Here is a 21457-nt window from a genome sequence, read left to right as displayed (position 1 = left end):
TGGAAAGCAGTGACAGGATCGGTCCAAGTCAGCATGGATTTATGAAAGGGAAATCCTGCTTGACAAATCTTCTAGAATTTTTTGAGGATGTAACTAGTAGAGTGGACAAGGAGAACCGGTGGATGTGGTGTATTTGGACTTTCAAAAGGCTTTTGACAAGGTCCCACACAAGAGATTGGTGTGCAAAATTAAAGCACATGGTATAGGGGGTAATACATTGACGTGGATAGAGAACTGGTTGGTAGACAGGAAGCAGAGAGTCGGGATAAACGGGTCCTTTTCAGAATGGCAGGCAGTGACTAATGGGGTGCCACAGGGCTCAGTGCTGGGACCCCAGCTATTTACAATATACATTAATGATTTGGATGAGGAAATTGAGTGTAATATCTCCAAGTTTGCAGATGACACTAAGCTGGGGGGCGGTGTGAGCTGTGAGGAGGACGCTAAAAGGCTGCAGGGTGACTTGGACAGGTTAGGTGAGTGGGAAAACGAGTGGCAGATGCATTATAATGTGGATAAATGTGAGGTTATCCACTTTGGTGGCAAAAATATGAGGGCAGAATATATCTGAATGGCGGCAGATTAGGAAAAGGGGAGGTGCAACGAGACCTGGGTGTCATGGTACATTAGTCATTGAAAGTTGGCATACAGGTACAGCAGGCAATGAAGGCAAATGGTATGTTGGCCTTCATAGCTAGGGGATTTGAGTATAGGAGCAGGGAGGTCTTATTGCAGTTGTACAGGGCCTTGGTGAGGCCTCACCTGGAATATTGTTCAGTTTTGGCCTCCTAATCTGAGGAAGGACGTTTTTGCTATTGAGGGAGTGCAGCGAAGGTTCACCAGACTGATTCCCGGGATGGCAGGACTGACATATGAAGAGAGACTGGATCGACTGGGCCTGTATTCACTGGAGTTTAGAAGGATGAGAGGGGATCGCATAGAAACATATAAAATTCTGACGGGACTGGACAGGTTAGATGCAGGGAGAATGTTTCCGATGTTGGGGAAGTCCAGAACCAGGGGACATAGTCTAAGGATAAGGGGTAAGCCATTTAGAACTGAGATGAGGAGAAACTTCTTCACTCAGAGTTGTTAACCTATGGAATTCCCTGCCGCAGAGTTGTTGATGCCAGTTCATTGGATATATTCAAGAGGGAGTTAGATATGGCCCTTACGGCTAAAGGGATCAAGGAGACAAAAGGAAAGGGGTACTGAGGTGAATGATCAGCCATGATATTGAATGGTGGTGCAGGCTCGAAGAGCCGAATAGCCTATTCCTGCACCTATTTTCTATGTTTCTATGTCTAGCTTCCCCTTAAATGCAGCTTTGCTGTTCACCTCAACTACTGTTATCCAGTGTCTCCAGTGAGTTTCACATTCTAATCTCTCTCTGGGTAAGGATGCTACTCTTGAATTCCTTATTGGATGTGTTATAACTGTCTTATATTGATGACCCTTAGTTTTGGTCTGCCCCCACAAGTGGAAGCTTCTCTACGTCTACCCTATCAAACTCCTTCTTATTTTTAAAGATATCTCGGGTCACCACCCAGCCTTCTCTTTCCGAGAGACAAGAGTCCCAGTCTGTTCAGCCTTTGCTGATGAATGTAACCTGGTATCATCTTTTTTTTGCACCAGTGCCGCAGATCCTTTATATAATATGGAGACCAGAACTGTGTGGTCTAACCAAGTTTCGATACATGTTTTGGATCGGAAAATTGAGAAAAAATATCAATGGGTCCTGAACAAGACTCTGGGTATTGCAGTGCAATGGATGGGTTAGTGGCTGTTTCTCATTCATGTCTGCTTCATAGTCTTAATATATCATATGACTTTACGATCATGTGATGCCCAAGTCATTGGATCCAGTAAGCAGGCTCCAGCATACCGTCAATTTATCTATTGCCAAATGGATCAGTTCTTTTTATAAATGTTCCCATCCCTCTGGTTTTCTCCTTCTCCATTCCCTGAAGATGTGACTCTTGTGGCGATACAGTTCCACGGCCACCAACTGCCCTCTGCTACCTTCAAAGCCTCCTTGATAAAGTGCAACATCCCCATCGACACCTGGGAATCCCTGGCCAAAGACCACCCGAAGTGGAGGAAGAGCATCCGGGAGGGCACTGAGCACCTCGAGTCTCGTCGCTGAGAGCTTGCAGAAAGCAAGCGCAGACAGCGGAAGGAGCGTGCGGCAAACCAGTCCCACCCACCCTTTCCTTCAACCACTGTCTGACCCACCTGTGACAGAGACTGTAATTCCCATATTGGACTGTACAGTCACCTGAGAACTCATTTTGAGAGTGGAAGCAAGTCTTCCTCAATTTCGTGGGACTGGCTATCATTGATTGATTCATGAGGCTACCTTGCCCAAGTTCTTCATGTATCAGCCTGAATGATGAATATTGGGTACCTATTTAACTTTGGAAGGTATTTTAGTCGCTCATCCATCGGTGGCCGTGCCTTCTGTTGCCTGGGCCCCAAGCTCTGCAACTCCCCTCCCTAAACCTCTCTGCCTCTCTACCTCTCTTTCCTCCTTTAAGACGCTCCTTAAAACCAACTCTTTGACCTGGTCACCTGCCCTAATTCCTCCTTATCTGGCTCGGTGTCAAATTTTGTTTTATGACACTGCTGTGAAGTGCCTTGGGATGTTTTATGACATTAAAGGCGCTAGATAAAGGCAAGTAGATGTTGTATTGCAGCAGAGCCCAATTGTTGTCTCACCAACATCAAAAGATGTTTTGATGGAGTAACTGAAGAGAACCTGTTTCCAATGTCTGGAGGGTTGGTAATCAGAGGAAGCCGATTTCCGATAATTGGCAAAACAACCAGAGAGGAGATGAGAATTCTTTATTTCCGCAGCGAGATTTGGAATGCACTGCCTGAAAGGGTGATGGAAGCAGATTCAGTAGTAATTTGCACTTGGAAAAAGTTAAGTTTGTAGGGGCAATAGGGAAAGAGCGGGGGGAGTGGGACTAATTGGAAAGCTCCTTCAAAGAGCCCGCACAGATATGATGGGCTGACTGGCGGCCTCCTGTGATTCTGTCATCCACATCATGCACATTTCCAGCAGGAGTTACTGTGTAATGACTTAAGTGATAACTGTGGCTCTTCTCTTCCAACCCTCCCCCTCCCCCACACCCCTCCAAAGCCCAGAAACGCTGCTGCCAATTGCGATGTTTTTATCATGACCCTGATGGAGATCAGCATACTAATATAGACTGAACATTGAACTCTCCGCTCTCTCAGGCTCCGAGTTCCGGAAGGAATTGGGAAGGTACAGACCTTTCACCCTCATAAAAATTCCTTTCCGTCTCTCGAGCCTGTTCCACCATTCAATTAGATCGTGGCTGATCTGTATCTTAACTCTACCTAACAGTCTCTGTTCCTTAACCCTTAATGCCCTTTCTTCACAAAAATCTCTCAATCTCTCAAACCGGAGCCACAAATTAAAAGTGTTTAACCTAATCCCAGCCATCCTTTCCAGTCAGAACAGCCTGGTACCTGTACTCCTTTTTCATCACCGGAGCAGTGTTTGAGGGAGTGTTTGTTGCTGGAGTGTCCGGGCTGCAGTCGTATCCAGCTCACCGTTGGATCTTTCTTACTCTATTGGTTGCTCCTGTTTGGATATTGTGCACTTGGAGGTTCTGTTCCAAGCGTTGTATCCTCATTGGTCAATAATCTGAACAGCAAGGTTCGTACAATCTCAGCGGCTTGAGATTTATCCAAGATCAATAGATACATTTATTTAAACGTCACCAGCAAATCTCCCGTGGTATTGATCATTGGATGTCAGACCATTTGCTGTTCCCTTCCCCTTCCCCCCCCCCCTTCTTCCCCTTCCCCCCCCCCCACTTCTTCTTCTCCTTCTTCTTCCCCTTCCCCTTCTTCCTCCCCTTCTTCTTCCCCTTCCCCTTCCTTCCCCCCCTTCTTCTTCCCCTTTACAAATATACTGTGTAAAGCAGTGTTTTGTTATGTTGTGTCCAAGCCAATATCTATCTTCTCAACCAACATCACAAAACACATTATCACATTGCTATTTGTTTGAGCTTACTATGCACAACATTGGCTGCATATTTCCGACAATACAGCAGTGACGACATTTAAAGAAAACACCTCATTGGCTTTGAGACATCCTGCGGTCGTGAAAAGCACTGTAGAAATGCAATTCTTTTCTTTTGGTACGATAGAGCTGAGTGTAACTTAGAGCGTTCCTTTAAGGTCACATCCCCTAACTGCCGCGCCTTCCTGTGGTCAGACAGTTTTGTTGTCTTGAGGTCAGAAAGAAGTGGCTGGCCTTTCACTTTCTGAGATATTTTGTATGTGCGATGCCTGAGGTGTGATGGGACACATCTCGGTTTTGGTTTATGCCCATAACTAGCACATCTCCCATGACCAGTGAGAAGGTATGGCTTTTTGAAAGGAAGTGGTTCCAATGTGACATCTGTTGCCTTAGTTGAGACAATGTGGCTTGTGGGAAAGGAATATTTGATTTCTTAGAATCACATAGCACAGAAGGAGGCCATTCGGCCCTTCATGCTGTGACATCTCTTTTGAAAGAAGTGTCTAATTAGTTCCACTCCTCTTTCCCCATAGCCCTGAACATTTTTCCTTTTACAAGTATTTATCTGAATCCCTTTTGAAAGTTACTATTCAGTCTGCTTCCACCGCCCTTTCAGGCAGCACGTTCCAGACCAAAACAACGCTTTGCTTAAAAATTATTTTTTAAAAAGGAGAGGAGACAAAACGAGTGTAGAAAAGGATTTTTAAAAAAATATTGGGACGGCGAATGGAGTGGGGGAAAACATGAATGTGGGATTAAAAGAGTGGGGTTGGGAAACTGAATAATAGCAGATAGCCACATTGGGGAGTTTTTAAGAGCAAGGGTGGGAATTGGATAGGGTGTACGGATTTGATTCAGTCCCCATTTAAAAGTTGTACAATGTGTCCTTGCTTTTCTATTTCCATGATTTTCTGTGATTATTTCTATTTATCCTGGAAACTGCCTGGGGAAACTTGTCATCCTGTAATTACACTTGCAGGTGGTGGCACTGCAGTGCCTCTACTGGTGGGAGGGTGTCACTGCAGCGTGACATGTTTACACAGACAGCTTCCATTTATAAGTGTGGACATACTAATTTTATAATAGGAGAAAAAAAAGTGACAGGAGATAAGCACAGATATTAATAGGTATAGATGGTTTTATAAATATTGTACATTCCTATGTTATCCATAGACATACCGTTTGGACACTACTGGTATGAAGAATGAGTATATTTTGTGCACAAGCCAATTCCAAAATAGTATAAATGCACTAAAAACAGTTTTAACCCTGCAGTGTTGAAAGGACCATCACCCCCTCCCTGAGAGATGACTAGAAGCCTGCAGTACTTCATTCTTGACACATGGGCGTCACTAGCAAAGCCAGCATTTATTGCCCATCCCTAGTTGCCCATGAGAAGGCGGTGGGTGAGCCGCTTTCTTGAACGTTGCAGTCCGTGTGATGAAGTGGCCATTAGGTAGGGGGGGGGGGGGGCGGTTCCAGGATTTTGACCCAACGACGATGAAGGAACGGCTGATGTATTTCCATCTTGGAGGGGAGCTTGGAGCTGGTGTTGTTCCCATGCACCTGCTGGCCTTGTCCTTCTAGCTTATGTCGAAGAAGCCTTGGCGAGTTGCTGCAGTGCCCCCTGCAGGTGGAGTCACGGTGCGTCGGTGATGAAACGGAAACTACAAATGTTGGAAATCAAACAAAAAGCAGGAATTGTTGTGAATGCACATCTGGTCTGTTTGCATCTGAAGAGTAAAGATAGGATAGCATTTTGACACAACTGTTAAAAGCTGGAGCTGAGGGACTAGATTTGTGCAGAATTTCTTTATCGAAGCAGTTGATTAGCTGCTGAATTAATGTGGCTCAGCGAGCTCATTGTGTGAATTTTACATTGTCTAATATAATGCATGAAATGAGTACAGTATATGCAGAGTTTAAACTTGCCTTTGGTATCATTGACAAAATTTACTACTTACCCACAAATACAGTGGAACTTTCATTATCTGCTTATTTAAGGAGAGATATATTTGCACTGGAGGCAGTTCAGTGAAGGTTCACCAGGTCAATTCCTGAGATGAAAGAATTGTCTTATGAGGCAAGGTGGAGCAGATTGGGCCTATACTCATTGGAGTTTAGAAGACTGAGAGGTGATCTTATTAAAACGTATAAGATTCTGAGGGGGTTTGACAGGGTAGATGCAGAGAGGATGTTTCCCCTCATGGGGGAATCTAGAACTAGGGGGCATAGTTTCAGGGTAAGGGGGTCGCCCATTTAAAACTGAGATGAGAGGAAGAATTTCTTCTCTCGATGGGTCGTGAATCTTTGGAATTCTTGCCCCAGAGAGCTGTGGAGGCTGGGTCATTGAATATATTTCAGGTGGAGATAGACAGATTTTTGAACTACATGGGGAGTTGAGGGTTATGGGGAACAGGCAGGAAAGTGGAGTTGAGACCAAGATCAGATCTTATTGAATGGCGGAGCAGGCTTGAGGGTCCGTATGGCCTACTCCTGCTCCTATTTCTTATGTTCTTATGGTGGATACTGTGAATTGGTGAATAGAGTCTCAAGTTTTAGTCTTGCCTATTTGATAAAGTAATACCTTCAACAAGAGAGGTTAAGATTAGTAGAAAACAAATATCGTAAATTGGATCTAATCATCCTTGGGCTGGAGGTCGATTTGTACCGCGGACGATGAACAAATTGGGAATATTGGGCGATGTAACAAGGTAATGGCCCACTCAAGGCTTTGCCCGGAAAATGCTTTGATGGATCACCACAAGGCAAGTAATTGGAACACAAACATTGGACATTCCATTCTGCGTTCATGTATTACCATTACTGTTTAATTTGGCTCTAGTTTTAAAACCAATTGCACAAGTTTAAATTGTTGCACGGATTTAATATCAAACAGGAAGTGTAGGCAGCCAGAACGGTTTGTTTTTTGGCTGGGAGTGGAGAATTGTGGAGCTGCCTGCATTATTTTCAATGCTATCTGAGTCATAGCTGCAGTTTGTTTTACTGCTAAATTTGGAGTGGTCAGATCTGAGCAATCGGTCCTGAATTTTCCATTGTTCATCTTTGAGCTACTGTAATTACTTCTAAATCATTCCCTCGCACCCCGCCCCAGTTACCTTCTCACACACTGCCTTATTTCCCATTTTATTCCAGTTCAAAGTGTAGACCAAGGATTTCGATCCTTGGCCCCACGGCCCATTGCTGGTGAGAATTGGAAAGACCAAGCCGAAGATTAATCTCACCCATTTGAATGAGTAAATACAGCTGTTGCTGCTTGTGCTGGCGCGGTGTCCACCGGTACGCTCGCGGCCTTCCGTGAGAGGTGGGCGCCGGAGGGACTGGAGTGCATCGTCACCCCCGGCAACCAAATTTTAATTTGATTTTATATGTTTTAAAGTTTCATTTGTTTTAATTGCCGGGTTTTAGTGTCCCCCTCCCCTTTTGTAGGGGGCACTTGTATATGCATCTCTTGTTTCACTGCCCAAAAAAACCACAAAAATCACCCAAAAAAAAAAAGGGCATGTGAAAAGTGTTGAGTGTCCCCCAGATTGGGGGGCACTTGACTTAAATGTTTAATTTTGTCTCCTTAAAAGAGTTGTAAGCAGTGGCAAAGGTAGCAGGCCAGGTAAATAAGGTGGTTTAAAAAGGCATACGGAATACTTGCCTTTATTAATCGAGGCATGGAATACAAGAGCGGTGGGGGGGGGTTATGCTTGAATTGTATAAAACACTGGTTAGGCTGCAGCTGGAGTACTGCGTGCAGTTCTGGTCACCACATTACAGGAAAGATGTGATTGCACTGGAAAGGGTGCAGAGGAGATTTACAAGAATGTTGCCTGGACTGGAGAATGTTGGCCATGAGGAAAGATTGGAGATGCTGGGTCTGGTTTTCTTTGTAACAGAGAAGGCTGAGAGGAGACCTGATTGAGGTGTATAAAATTATGAGGGGCCTGGATAGAGTGGATAGGAAGGACCTGTTTCCCTTAGCAGAGGTGTCAACAACCAGGGGACATAGATTTAAAGTAATTGGGGGGAGGTTTAGAGGAGATATGAGGGGAAATGTCTTCACCCAGAGGGTGGTGGGGGTCTGGAACTCTCTGCCTGAAAGGGTGGTAGAGGCAGAAACTCTCACCACATTTAAAAGATACTTGGATATGCACTACAGGGTTACGGACCAAGAACTGGAAAGTGGGATTTTAGGCTGGATAGCTCTTGGTTGGCCGGCGAGGACACGATGGGCTGAAATGTCCTCCTTCTGTGCTGTAAATTTCTATGATTCTATGAGAACCAGAATTTGTCTTTGAAAGTAATCGAATGTTTTCTCTTCTAATCTCTTGCAGAGTTACTGGAATTCATGTGAACATGTTGAAGAGAAAGAAGCCTCATAGGTAAATGGCGGCCACGGGAGAAGAACGCAACCTGGTGATATTTTTTCTTTGTGCTATTGATTAGTTTGCCGGGGCAGCGCTGCTCCACGCGACCCACGCATGACATTGTCCCTGTTTTTTTTTCTTGAAAAGTACTCGCAGGTCACAATGGGGGCCCCATCACACTTGGGACCTGTGGAACTTTGGGTCCGGGGCACATTGGGAGGTGTGGAATTTGTGTCTTCCGCACGTGCCATGACGTTGGGCGTGGGTACTATCAGCAGCAATACTGCAAAAGGAAAATGCTATTGAAACAGCTGTAGGGTGTTGTGCTATACAGGCATTACATGACCTTGAGCTACGAAGGAGGTGGATAGCATGGATGTGTTGAATGGAAAGCTAGATGAATGCTTGAGGGAGAAAGGATTAGAAGGTTATGCTGATAGGGTGAAGTAGGGTTGGGAGGTGGAGCATAAACACCGACATGGAAAATTTGGGCCGAATGGCCTGTTTGTGTGCTGTATATTTTATGGAAAGCTGTACAGAATGAACATTATTGGAGATTGGAACAAAGATGAGGGTTCCTCTGTTGATGGATGTGAGATGTTGGAAGCCAGCATTGTGAACTGGGCTCTTTCACTGAATCTTCTTTCATGGATTCGATTCGAGAACCTTTGAGTGGCCACCAGAATTTGTCTGAAGTTGAGAGACTGGCGGAGATGAGCAGCCAGATCCTACTTGTTAAAAAAAATCTTTGTATAGTCTGTAAGGTGTTAGATGCCTCAGAGGCAGGTGTGGTCGTTATCCCACAAGCTTAAATAAAAAATCACGTTTGACCCAAATATCATATTTGTAATAGATAGTCACCAAGATATCAAATAGGGAATTCAGAAGAAACTTCTTTACCTAGAGAGTGCTGAGAATGTGGAACATGCTACCACACGGAGTAGTTGCGGTGTATAGTATAGATGCAGTTAAGGGGCAGTTAGATAAGCATATGGGAGAAAGGAATGATTATACTGATAGGACAGGCACACCAACATCAGTGTCCTCATTCAGGCTACCATCCCCAGCATTGACGCACTGACCACACTCGATCAGCTCCGCGGGGCAGGCCAAATAGTCTGCATGCCAGACACGAGACTCCCAAACAAGTGCTCTACTCTGAGCTCCTTCACGGCAACGAAAAAGCTACAAGGACGCCCTCAAAGCCTCCCTGATAAAGTGCAACATCCCCACTGACACCTGGGAGTCCCTGGCCCAAGACTGCCCTAAGTGGAGGAAGTGCATCCGGGAGGGCGCTGAGCACCTCGAGTCTCGTCATCGAGAGCATGCAGAAATCAAGCGCGGGCAGCGGAAAGAGCCTGCGGCAAACCAGTCCCACCCACCCCTTCCCTCAACAACTATCTGTCTCACCTGTGACAGGGTCCGTGGCTCTCGTATTGGACTGCTCAGCCACCAAAGAACTCACTTCAGGAGTGGAAGCAAGTCTTTCTCCATTCCGAGGGTTTGCCTATGATGATGATGAATTAGGTGAGGAAGGATGGGAGGAGGTTCAGTTGGAGTATAAACACCGGCATAGACTGGTGAGACTGGTCTGTTTGAGCTGTATATCCTATATAACTGTCTCCCCAATGGCTGAGCAGTTAAGTAAACAACCAAATGTAGTACTGAACCATACAGACCGGGAAAGTCCGGGTATTATCCCTGGTCTGTGTTGTGTCAGGGCAAAAGTGAGAGCGGCATAATTAATATGTGTCTCTGAGTTCGAGGTGTCAACCAAACTTCCCACTCCTGATGGTTACCCATTGGCCACTGTTATTTCCACCTCTGTAACATCGCCTGTCTCCACCCTTGCCTCAGCTCATCCGCTGCTGAAGCCCTCGTCTATGCCTTTGTTACCTCTAGACTTGACTATTCCAACGCACGCCTGGCTGGTATACCACATTCTCCCCTATGTAAACTAGAGGTGATCCAAAACTCGGCTGCCTGTGTCCTAACTCGCACCAAGTCCCGCTCACACATCACCCCTGTGCTCACCGACCTACATTGGCTCCCGGTTAAGCAATACCTCGATTTTTTTTAAATTCTCATCCTTGTTTACAAATCCCTCCATAGCCTCGACCCTCCCTATCTCTGTCATCTCCTCTAGCCCCACAACCGCCCCCCCCCCCCCTTTCCGAGATGTCAGCGCTCCTCTAATTCTGCCCTCTTGACCATCCCTGATTATAACTGCTCAACCATTTGTGGCCCTACCTTCTGTTGCACTGCAACTCCCTGCCTAAAGCTCTCCGCCTCCTTCAAGACGCTCCTTAAAACCTACCTCTTTGACCAAGCTTTTGGTCACCTGCCCTAATTTCTCAGTGCGGCTCGGTGTCAAATTTTTGTTCTTGTCTCGAACACTCCTGTGGAGCGCCTTAGGACGCTTCACTGCGTTAAAGGCGCTATATAAATACAAATTGCTGTTAGTGCATTAGTGGGAGGAAAAGATTGAGGGATGCTGTGATGCCCCACCAGTTACTTCGCCTGCCAATGCCCACTTTCCAGACTTGCCATGAAGGATTGGCCTTTTGGATGAGTGGACTTCGAGGGCTGCCAGTTCTCTGTGCATCCACGTCCCAGTAAGAGTTGGCACCTTCTGAGGGGGGGGGGGGTGGAAGAAAAGGGAAGCAGAAATTGGAAAGCTGTAAAAGGATTTCCAGCCAGGGATATGTGGTATGGTGTTCTCGACACCACTTCTTTTGTTCAGCACCTGGCTCAGGGAGTTGGAAGTAAGTCTAGCACTCCCACGTCATGCTGTGTTTATAAGTAACACATTGCCCTGAAAATGAACACAGATGGAGATTAATGACTTCAAAAATGCTCCTATGGAGGATGGCCATTGGTGAATTGAAATGTTGAGCATGAGTGAGTAATTATATTTTTAGCGAGCGTTTTGACAGCTCCAAGGATGCGGCTGGTGGATATCGGCCTTCCCATGACAATTCCTTTCATGAAAACTTTTTGAGTTGGAGTTGTCAGTTTATGGAATAATTTGGGAGTGCGAGGGGAATCGAGAAGTATCTGATGTGGGAGGACTGTGCGAGGGTAGTGACTATTTTTAAAACATCTCCTATGCTGAAGGTGCTGTGGTATTTTCCCACAAGCACTGGAGCTTCGGATACCAGATAAACAAGTTATAGCTGGCATTCCTCACCTGCCCCGAGAGCGTGTGTGTTGGTGAACAGTCTGCCATGAGGTCCATCGAGGGCAAACTCAGTCTCTTCCAGCAAGGGTCATTGGATCATGATCAAGAGCAGGAAGTCTGATTGATTTTTTCTCGTTCCACTATTTATTCTCTCACTCCTCTCCTCATTGTCTCTCCCCCATTTTCCTTTTTCCCGCTCTCTTCCCCCTTTCTCCTTTTTCCCCCTCCTCCCCCTTTTCCCCCCTCCCTTTTCCCACCCCTCTCCCTTCCCCCCCCCACCTCTCGCCCTTTTCCCCACCCCCACCCCTCGCCCTTCCCCCCCCACCCCTTCCCTCCCCCTCCCCCACCCCTCGCCCTTTCCCCGCCCCCCTCGCTCCTCTCCTCTCTCTCCTCTCTCTTCTCTCTCTTCTCTCTCTTCTCTCTCTTCTCTCCCTCTCTCCCCCCTCCCTCTCTTCCCCCCCACCATAGTGTCTCTGCACCTTGTTACAAACTCACACGAGGCATGTATAGATCAGACACGGTCACTCTGTGACCTCTTTATTCCCAGAACCAAGGAGTGCTGACCCTGTGGTCAGGGTGTGCATTTCAAGGGTACAGGTACAGTGTGCATGAGTTACAGTTACATAACTATTGTCATTGCAAGATGGTGAAATACCCCTCTCTCCCCTCTCTCTCTCTCTCTCTCTCTCTTCCCCCGCCCTTCCTATCCTTCGCACCCCTCTTTCTCTTTCCCCCTTCCTATCCTCTCCCTCTCTGTCTCTTCCCACCCCTCTCTTACCCCCTCTCTCTGCGCAGGATGAGATTCGCTAACTAAACACAAACCAGGGATTAAACCTTGGATCCTCTGGTCTAAACGGCCCTGTTTCACACTCCTTTAATTCGCTGAATCCTTTGTGGGGCTGAGGATACAGTTTTTGACATTGGGACTGTGCGGAAACAATTTTTTTTTTACCAAATAAGGTGTAATATGAATGAGGTAGGTGGATCAGATATCCAACACTGTCCCTCCCGCCCCTTTCCTTTGATCAGCGAGCTCTCTCTGCACATTCTGGTTCAGAACTGCTGGTTTAGAACATTTCCATCTGCAGTTCCTATTTTGTTTAACTTGCTAATCTGATAATTGGAGGGTTGCAGTCGCTCTGAAGGTTCGATTTGAGAGTGAATATTGTAAATTCCTCATTTCGAAACCGGCAAAGAACGACCTTCTAGAAAAGGTTTATTAGCCGAGGCATAGAATACAAGAGCAGGGAGGTTATGCTTGAACTGTATAAAACACTGGTTAGGCCGCAGCTGGAGTACTGCGTGCAGGTCTGGTCACCACATTACAGGAAGGATGTGATTGCACTGGAGAGGATACAGAGGAGATTTACGAGGATGTTGCCTGGACTGGAGATTTTTAGCTATGAGGTAAGATTGGATAGGCTGGGTTTGTTTTCTTTGAAGCTGAGGGGAGATCTTATTGAGGTGTATAAAATTATGAGGGGCCGAGATAGAGTGAATAGGAAGGACCTGTTTCCCTGAGCAGAGGGGTCAACACTCAGGAGGCATGGATTTAAAGTAATTGGTAGGAGGTTTAGAAGGGATTTGAGGTGGAGACTTGAACTCACTGCCTGAAGGGTGGTAAAGGTAGGAACCGTCACTACGATGAAAAAGTACTTGGATATGCACTTGAAGTGCTGTAACCTACAGGGCTATGGACCAAGAGCTGGAAAGTGGGATTAGGCTGGTTAGCCCTTTGTCAGCTGGCGCAGACACGATGGGCTGAAATGGCCTCCTTCCGTGCTGTAAATTTCTATGATTCTCTGATAAAAGGTCATGGATTAAACCAAATTTAGAATTGCTCAGCAGATTCACTGGGCCATTGAATCCCTCACAGTCCACCTTGTAAATTAATGGTTTATATGAAACTTCAGATGGGGTTGATGCATATATTGTAACAAAAGCACAGCGGCGATCGCTCTGGCCTTAAATCGATTGCAACGCACTGTCATCATCATCATCATCGGCAGTCCCTCGAAACGAGGATGACTTGCTTCCACGCCAAAAACAGGATGAGCTCACAGGTGTTTCAATGAAGAACCCGAACTACATCCTGAAGGGGGGGGGGGGAAGATGCCTGTGCGTGGATTTTATTTTTTAAATGTGTGGTGGCCGTTGCACACCAGCCACCACACGGGCTTGACAGAGCTAGGTCTTGGTCCAGTGGCAAGGATTACCCAAGACGACTGGAGACCTGCTCTGCTGCACGGACCTAGTGCGAACACATATCGCGGTGTGGGCTGGCCCCGTGCTGCCCCTGGGCCCCCGAACTCACGCCTCCCCTGGGCCCCCGAACTCACGCCTCCCCTGGGCCCCCGATCACATCCAGCACACTACGTTATCAATGATTGATTGACGTTGCATATGGGTACATATTTGAATTTATTTATAAAACCGGTAAATGACATCGAATGCACAAACAGACCAGTCGGCCCAGCTGGTCCTTGCGGGAACCTTCCCGCTAATTTGCGCGACTGCACAGGTCGCTGGCGGTCCCTCGCAGATTGCTCAGCGGCTTTTACACGGGAGAAACCGCGCCTGTCAGAATTTCGAATGGGCCGCGCAGCCAGTTAAAGGGACCGTGCCCACACAAAAATTAGAGGGAACATTGCCTCCCATCCCTTGCCATATAACCCTATCGGCATAACCTCCTGCTCCTCCCTCCCTCGTGCTGACCTAGCTTCTGCTTACATGCTGGCCGCCTCAGCTACTCCTTGTGGTGGCGAGTTCCACATTCTAAACGCACTCTGGGTAAAGAGGCTTCTCGTGAATTCCCTATTGGATCTATTCACGACTATCTTAACGAAAGAAAGACTTGCATTTATATAGCACCTTTCACAACCACCAGACGTCCCAAAGCGCTTTTTTTTTTACAGCCAATGAGGTGCTTTTTGAAGTGTGGGTCACTGTTGCAATGTAGGGAAACGTGGCAGCCAATTTGCGCACAGCAAGCTCCCACAAATAGCAGTCTGATCATGACCCCATAATCTGTTTGAGTGATGTTGCTTGAGAGAGAAATATTGGCCAGGCCACCCGGGGATAACTCTCCTGCTCCTCTTTCGAAATAGTTCCACAGGATCATTTACGTCCATCTGAGAGGGCATGCGGGGCCTCGGTTTAACGTCTCATCCGAAATACGGTATCTCTGACAGTGCAGCACTCCCGCAGCACTGCACTGGAGTGTCAGCCTAGATTTTTGTGCTCAAGTCTCTGGAGTGGGACCTTGAACCCACAACCTTCTGACCTCGGGGGCAAGGGTGCTGCCACCCTTATATTTACAGCCCCCAAATGATGTCACTAAATATTACTAACCTTGCAATAACCCTCTTTACAAAATATTGACAGTAAATCTTGAACAAATATCGAGGCCTCTAATATTAAACAATCTCTGTTTTGGTCATCATCTCATTCCTCATCTCCTTCTGTGTTTGAAATCTTCTCGTCGACTTGTTCCTCCCTTTTCCTCTTGCTCTTTATATATCTTTCGTTACATTTCCAGTTCAACTGTTTGCTTCTGCCCTGCAGACCTCGTTTCTTGGCTCTCTTCTTTTATTTTTTCAAATCTTTATTCTCTCAATTTTATTCTTGTCTTTGTTTTATTGTTTGGCCTCCTTTTGTCCTGACCAAGTGTTTTCCGAAACAGTTTGATTTTCGGCTCTCGGCTCCTCTGTTAGTTTTTGTGTGTCTTCAGTCTCCTCCCCTGCTAACCCTCCAACCTTCTGCACTGCCACTTAACCTTCGACACTTTCCCCTCCACGTTACAATCATTAGCCCCGATCTTTACCAGGGCGGGATTTCCAAATGGGGAGGGGGTTAGTTCTTGTTGGGCGAATGCTGTGGATTTTTAACTCCACAGCGTTCGTGGTTTTCTCCCATCTCTTTCCCCCCCCCACCCCGAACAAGATCCCCGCCCAGAAGCCAGCCTGATTGACAGGTTTGGCTCCCTATTGGCCGGGGAACTGCACCAGAAGTGGCCGCAGCCCATGAGGAGGTACGTTTGTGTCCTGGGGTAGAGATCGCGAGGTGTGAGGGGTGTGGTTGGGAAAAGTAAGAGGAAAAGGGAGGAACAAGTTGGCTTGTAAGGTCGGATGGGGGGGGGGGGGGGGTGGTGGTTGTGGCAGTTGCTGTCAGAGACGGGGGGGGGGGGGGGGAAGAGACAGATCGGGGCCAGAAATGGGTTAAACCTGGGAGGGAGAGATAAAATCTGAGGCACGCAGCCTCATTAAAATATTTAAATGAGCGGGTTGGGAACCCGCTCACTGTCTGTCTCTCCCCCCCCACCCACCCTCCTTCTGTTAAAACCGGAAGTGGGTGAATTTGAGGCTGTTTGGGTTTGAAGTGTCTACATTTTTTACATCCCACTCGACCAAACCCACCCGTTTTTGGTGCTTTAAGTTCCCCTCAGAATCTCCAGCATACGAGGCACCCATTTAGCCCGTCATGCCTGTGCCAGCTCCTTTGAAAGAGCTGTCCTAATTTATTCCCATAACCCTGCAAATTATTCCTCTTCCACATTATGAAACTTGTGGCTAGACTTCCCACTTGAGATCGCTGGGCTCGTGCCCATATATCGCCCAAAAAGGCAGGCTTTCACCCATTTTGCTTGAAAAGTGGAAAGTTGGGCCGAAACATCTCCGGAAAATTGCCGGCCCAACTTTCGTGTCACATCGCTGAGGTGATCGCCCAGTGCAACTTTCGGCACATCTCCCAGGCTGGAACTTTGCCTATTTTTTGGGCCCTAGCGATCTGAGTGAAAAGTCTAGCCCTTGGTTGTTTCAAATGCCAGTGTTATGTCCCTTTGTGCTGACTGTGCTTTAAATATATAAGAAATGGCCAATTGCACACAGCCTCCACAATATCAGGTCATTGGGTAGCATCATAATATATTGGAACATTCCTCTGTTGATGGATGTGTGATGATGGGAGCCAGGAATGAACTGGGCTCCTTTACTGAATCTCCTTTCATGGATTTGATTGCTGAATCTGCTTTCAAGTACAAGGAGAGCCTTTGAGTGTCCTCCAGAATTTATGCAAAGTTGGAAGACCGATGGAGATGAGCAGCCAGAACCTAGTTTTTTTTAACAAAAACAAAACCTTTGCATAATCTGTAAGGTGTTCAATGCCTCCGAGGCAGACGTGGTCATCACTCCACAAGCTTAATAAAAAAAAATCACAATGAGTCAGATAGCATATTCGTAAAAGATAGTCACCAAGAAATCAAATGGGGAATTCAGAAGAAACGTCTTTTCCCAGAGAGTGACGAGAATGTGGAACCTGCTACCACAGGGAGTGGTTGGGGTGAATAGCAATAGTTGCATTTAAGGGGAAGCTAAATAAGCATATGATGGAGAAGGGAATAGAGGGTTATGCTGATAGATGAAGGAGATGGAAGGAGGCTCGAGTAAACGGCTGCATGGATTGGTGGAGCTGAATGACCTGTTTCTGTGCCGTATATTTGATGTCATTCTATGCAACAAATCAACAACTGAACAGGTCACTTACTAATGAATAAGTAGCAAGCAGGTATGAAAAAGACAGTAGTGCATCAGCAAACAGCTGCCATTAAAGCAACAAATGAGAATAAAAACCAAATAAAATTTTTTTAATTACTTTTGGCCACCCTCTTGTTCTCAGTTTACCCATGGGCATAGTGTTAAAAATAATGTATAACAGCATGACTCAACTCACCCAAACAATTGTCTTTCTGTGTTTTTAAATCACATTTCCCTCCTGAGGCCTACTCTTCTTCCAGTTGCCTGGGGCTTGAGTACATAGGGCTTTCCACAGGTATCACTGTTGGCTACGCTGAATGAAGTGGCTCGAGCAGAAAGCAAACTACAACGTACTAGGATTCTTTTTAATGATTGGCAGCAGGCCTGGCCATTCAAGGATAGTGCCAGGACTTGGCACTTGTAAACGCCACCTATTCCCCACCTCCCCTGTCCTGTCCAACATCAGGCAAGTTCTGACAGGACTGGAAGCCGTTAATTGGGCCATGCCTGGTCCTCTTGTTTTGAGCTCTGAGAGCATCTTAGCCCCCAGGTCAGTCTTGCCCGACTCGGGCCTTTGATTGTACTACTCCCCGGATAATAGGAAACTGGACCCACTCCATCACCTGCTTCCACTTGGGACTCATCTCCTGACCCATCTTTGCCCCAGCTCCTACTTCATCTAACCACTGCTCCATTGCGCTGTGTTGTAAGTCACGCTTGACTGCTCCATTCACTAGCCCATGTCATTAAACCGAGGCCCCGTCTACCCTCTCGGCTAGATGTAAAAGATCCCATCATTCTCTTTCGAAGAAGAATGGGAATTCTCCCCAGTGACCCGACCGATATTTATCCCTCGCCCAGAATTATTAGAAACAAAACCTAGCTTATCCGATTATTATCACATTGCTGTTTGTGGGAGCTTGCTGTGCACACATTGTCTGACGCGTTTCCCACATTACAACAGTGACTACACTTCAAAAAGTACTTCATTGGCTGTAAAGTGCTTTGGGATGTCCTGAGGTTGTGTAAGGTGCTATATAAATGCAAGTCTTTTACCCATGAGTTGTTCTACAGGACTTTTTTGTAAAAAAAAAAGCTTCCAGTTTAAGATAAAGCTAAGCAGTTGAGGTTTATTTCAATGGAAAGAATTATCTGCGAATTTCCACGGTCCACTGGGAATCTCCGCTCCAATAAGAAAGATAATTGAGCTTTGACTGTTCAGTGTAAAAAAAAAACTGTAATCCATCACCGTTTTAGCATATACAGGTTGGACCTCTCTGGTCCGGGACCCTCTGGTCCGGAAACATCCGTGGCTTGGCAGTAGCTGGGCCCGAGGGAGAGGAGGGTTTATTTTTTTTTAAGTTTCAATTGGCTGGAGCAGCCATCAGTCAGTGAGAGTGTTCAGCGATTGGCCGGAGCAGCTGTCAGTCAGTGAGTGTGTTGAGTGATTGGCCGGAGCGGCTGTCAGTCAGTGAGTGTGTTCGGTGATTGGCCGGAGCCGCAGTCAGTCAGTCAGTGAGTGATGTGCGGGTGCTGAGGGAACCGCCCACAGGCTGTCAGCACGCGCGCACACATAAGCCCGCACGCTGTCGACAGGTACCAGTAAGCGTGACCTCCCGTGGTTTGGAAAATTCTCTGTTCCGGCACCGGTCAGGTCCTGAGGGTGCCAGACCAGAGAGGACCACGCTGTACAAAGAAAAAAATATTTACATTCATGTAGCACCTTTCACGACCACCCGGACGTCCCAAAGAGCTTTACAGCCAATTAATGTACTATTGGCGTGTAGTCACTGTTGTAATGTGGGAAAAGCGGCAGCTAATTTGCGCACAGCAGCTCCCACTAACAGCAATGTGATAATGACCAGATAATCTGTTTTTGCTTTGTTGATTGAGAGATAAGTATTGGCCCCAGGAGAACTCGCCTACACTTCTTCGAATAGTTCCGTGGGATCTTTTCCGTCCACCTGAGAGAGCAGATGGGGCCTCGGTTTAACGTCTCATCCGAAAGACGGCACCTCTGACAGTGCAGCACTCCCTCAGCACTGCCCTGGGAGTGTTGACCTAGATTTTATGTGCTCAAGTCTCTGGACTGGGACTTGAACCCACACAACCTTCTGACTCAGAGAAAGCTTTTAAGATGAAGAATTATGGCAAGTGAATGCCCAAACAGAATCTGAGTGGCTTCTACTATTCCCATGCAAGAAACCCAGGCCAAGGGACCTAATTCATCCAACGTACTCACATCAACACCTATAAAGAAAGCCGGCTATTAAAGAGGGATTTCAAGCTCAAGACATTATATTAACTTTAATCAGCTTGCTATCAACGTTAATCAACATCACTGAAGCAGATTATCTGGTCATTATCACATTGCTGTTTGTGGGAGCTTGCTGTGCGGAAAACTGGCTGCCGTGTTTCCCACATTACAAAAGTGACTGCACTTCAAAAAGTAATTCATTGGCACTTTGGGACGTCCAGTGGTCATGAAAGGCGCTATATAAATGCAAGTCTTTTGGCAGCACTTGTTGCCTCAGAGAGCAGCTTGAACTTGCAGCTATCTGTCTCTCAGACTTGAGGGCATTATCTGGGCTACCAGCTCAAGGCAGTGCTGAGGGACCGTTGCATTGTCCAAAGTGCCGTCTTCCTACTGAGGATCGAAACGTGCCTTGACACTTTGAAGAGATTCTCCTGCTATACTGGTGCTCAAATTGGCCGCTGCGTTTGCCTACAAAAGTCAACGTCCTTCAAAGTAATGAATTGCATGTGAAGGACTTTGGCACATTTTCGATTTGAGGTAATAAAACGTTGTTGCTGTAATACTTTTTGCATCGGCTGAAAGGTTCGGAAACCTGCAGAATGGAACACGGGCTTTGTTGCCAGCAGTCCCGCCTATCGAAGCAAGCTCCTGCCACACATTCCTGAGTGCATCTTCTGATTCGGGATTACTGCTTGTTCCTCTACGCTGCTATTGGAGGGCAGCCACTCTCCCAAAACTACCTTGCCTTGCTATCCCCATCCCTGCTGTCAAAAGCCACCTCAAAGCCCTCCATTTTCGACTGTTCTTTTGGTAACCCCAGCTCTTCTCTCTTTCTCCCCCCCCCTCCCCCACCCAAGTTCATCCACTGCCTGCTCAGGGTCATTCCATCCACCATGCAAGGTGTCCTGATCTTTTGTGTGAGGAGCACGATTGGAGATGCAGCCATCTCAAGCGGCCATTCATTTTCTCAGCTCTCTCTTGTTTTGCTTTTACATTAAAACACATTACTCCTGTCTTCCACCCTATCACAGTCCTTCCCTTTTTGTTCTTTCCTCCCCTCCAGCACCATTGTTCCTGCCTCTCTACTTGCTTATCCTGAAATAAAGAGAGGAGAAAAAAAAAAAGAAAGACTTGGATTTATATAGCACCTTTCACCACCACCGGACGTCACAAAGCGCTTTACCGCCAACGAAGTACTTTTGGAGTGTAGTCACTGATGCAATGTAGGAAACGTGGCAGCCCCCACAAACAGCTTTGTGATAATGACCAGATAATGCTGGAAACATCCTGCAAGGTCAGAGAGAGAGAGAGAGAGAGAGAGAGAGAGAGAGAGAAACCGAGTTAACGTTTCAGGTTCTTTCATCAGAAATGGAAAATGTTGACGCTTGTGAGCAAGTCCAGGCCCTGGGGAAAGGGGACAGGGAAACCAATCTGGACTGTCTTTATTTGTCCCACTATTGGCCCTGTGTCCCATCGCTGTTGTCGTTTAATCACTTCTGCCTTCCACCCGATCCTTTCCCCATTCTTTCCTGATCCGCCCTTTTCCCTAGCTCTGCATAAAAGCCGAGGACCGAGAGGTCTCTGCCCCACTGACACTCTGACACACCTCTCTCCTCGGCCTCCTACACTGTTCCAATGAAGCTCGAGGACAGCAGCTCATCTTTCGATTAGGCACTTTACAGCCTTCTGGACTCGACATCGAGTTCAACAAATTCAGACCATAATCACTGCTCCCATTTTTTTTTGTACAGCAGCTGTTCGTAATGATTCAGTTGTCATTTACAACTTCTCCAGAGCCATCTTTTGTTTCATCACTTGTCCCACTACCATCCCCATTTGCCTCGCACCATCAGCCCTTTTGTCATTTAATCTCTCCTGCCCTCCACCCTGTCACAGACCTTCCCTTTTGTTCTTTCCTCCCTATCTGCCTCTGCACTTGCTTAAAGCCCGTTACATCTCCCAACGTTTTCCAGTTCTGACGAAAGGTCATCGACCTGAAACATTAACTCTGTTTCTCTCTCCACAGATGCTGCCTGACCCGCTGAGTGTTTCCAG

The 21457-nt window shown here is 46.7% G+C and overlaps 1 protein-coding gene across 3 annotated transcripts in view; it reads left to right on the top strand.

The window, feature by feature from the left end:
* LOC139228545 (spindlin-1-like) overlaps positions 1-21457 on the top strand; it is a 200287-nt gene that overhangs the window by 51863 nt on the left and 126967 nt on the right. For all 3 annotated transcript variants that reach the window (XM_070859642.1, XM_070859641.1, XM_070859645.1), the window contains exon 2: positions 8401-8448. In XM_070859642.1, the coding sequence (XP_070715743.1) occupies positions 8423-8448 (26 nt within the window). In that variant the 5' untranslated portion in view covers positions 8401-8422. The remainder of the gene's footprint in view (positions 1-8400; positions 8449-21457) is intronic.

Source organism: Pristiophorus japonicus, chromosome 18, assembly GCF_044704955.1.
Source record: "Pristiophorus japonicus isolate sPriJap1 chromosome 18, sPriJap1.hap1, whole genome shotgun sequence".
Lineage (NCBI taxonomy): Eukaryota > Metazoa > Chordata > Chondrichthyes > Pristiophoridae > Pristiophorus > Pristiophorus japonicus.
The sequence above is the reverse complement of the archived record's forward strand: the minus strand, read 5'-3'. Positions and strand labels throughout refer to the sequence as shown.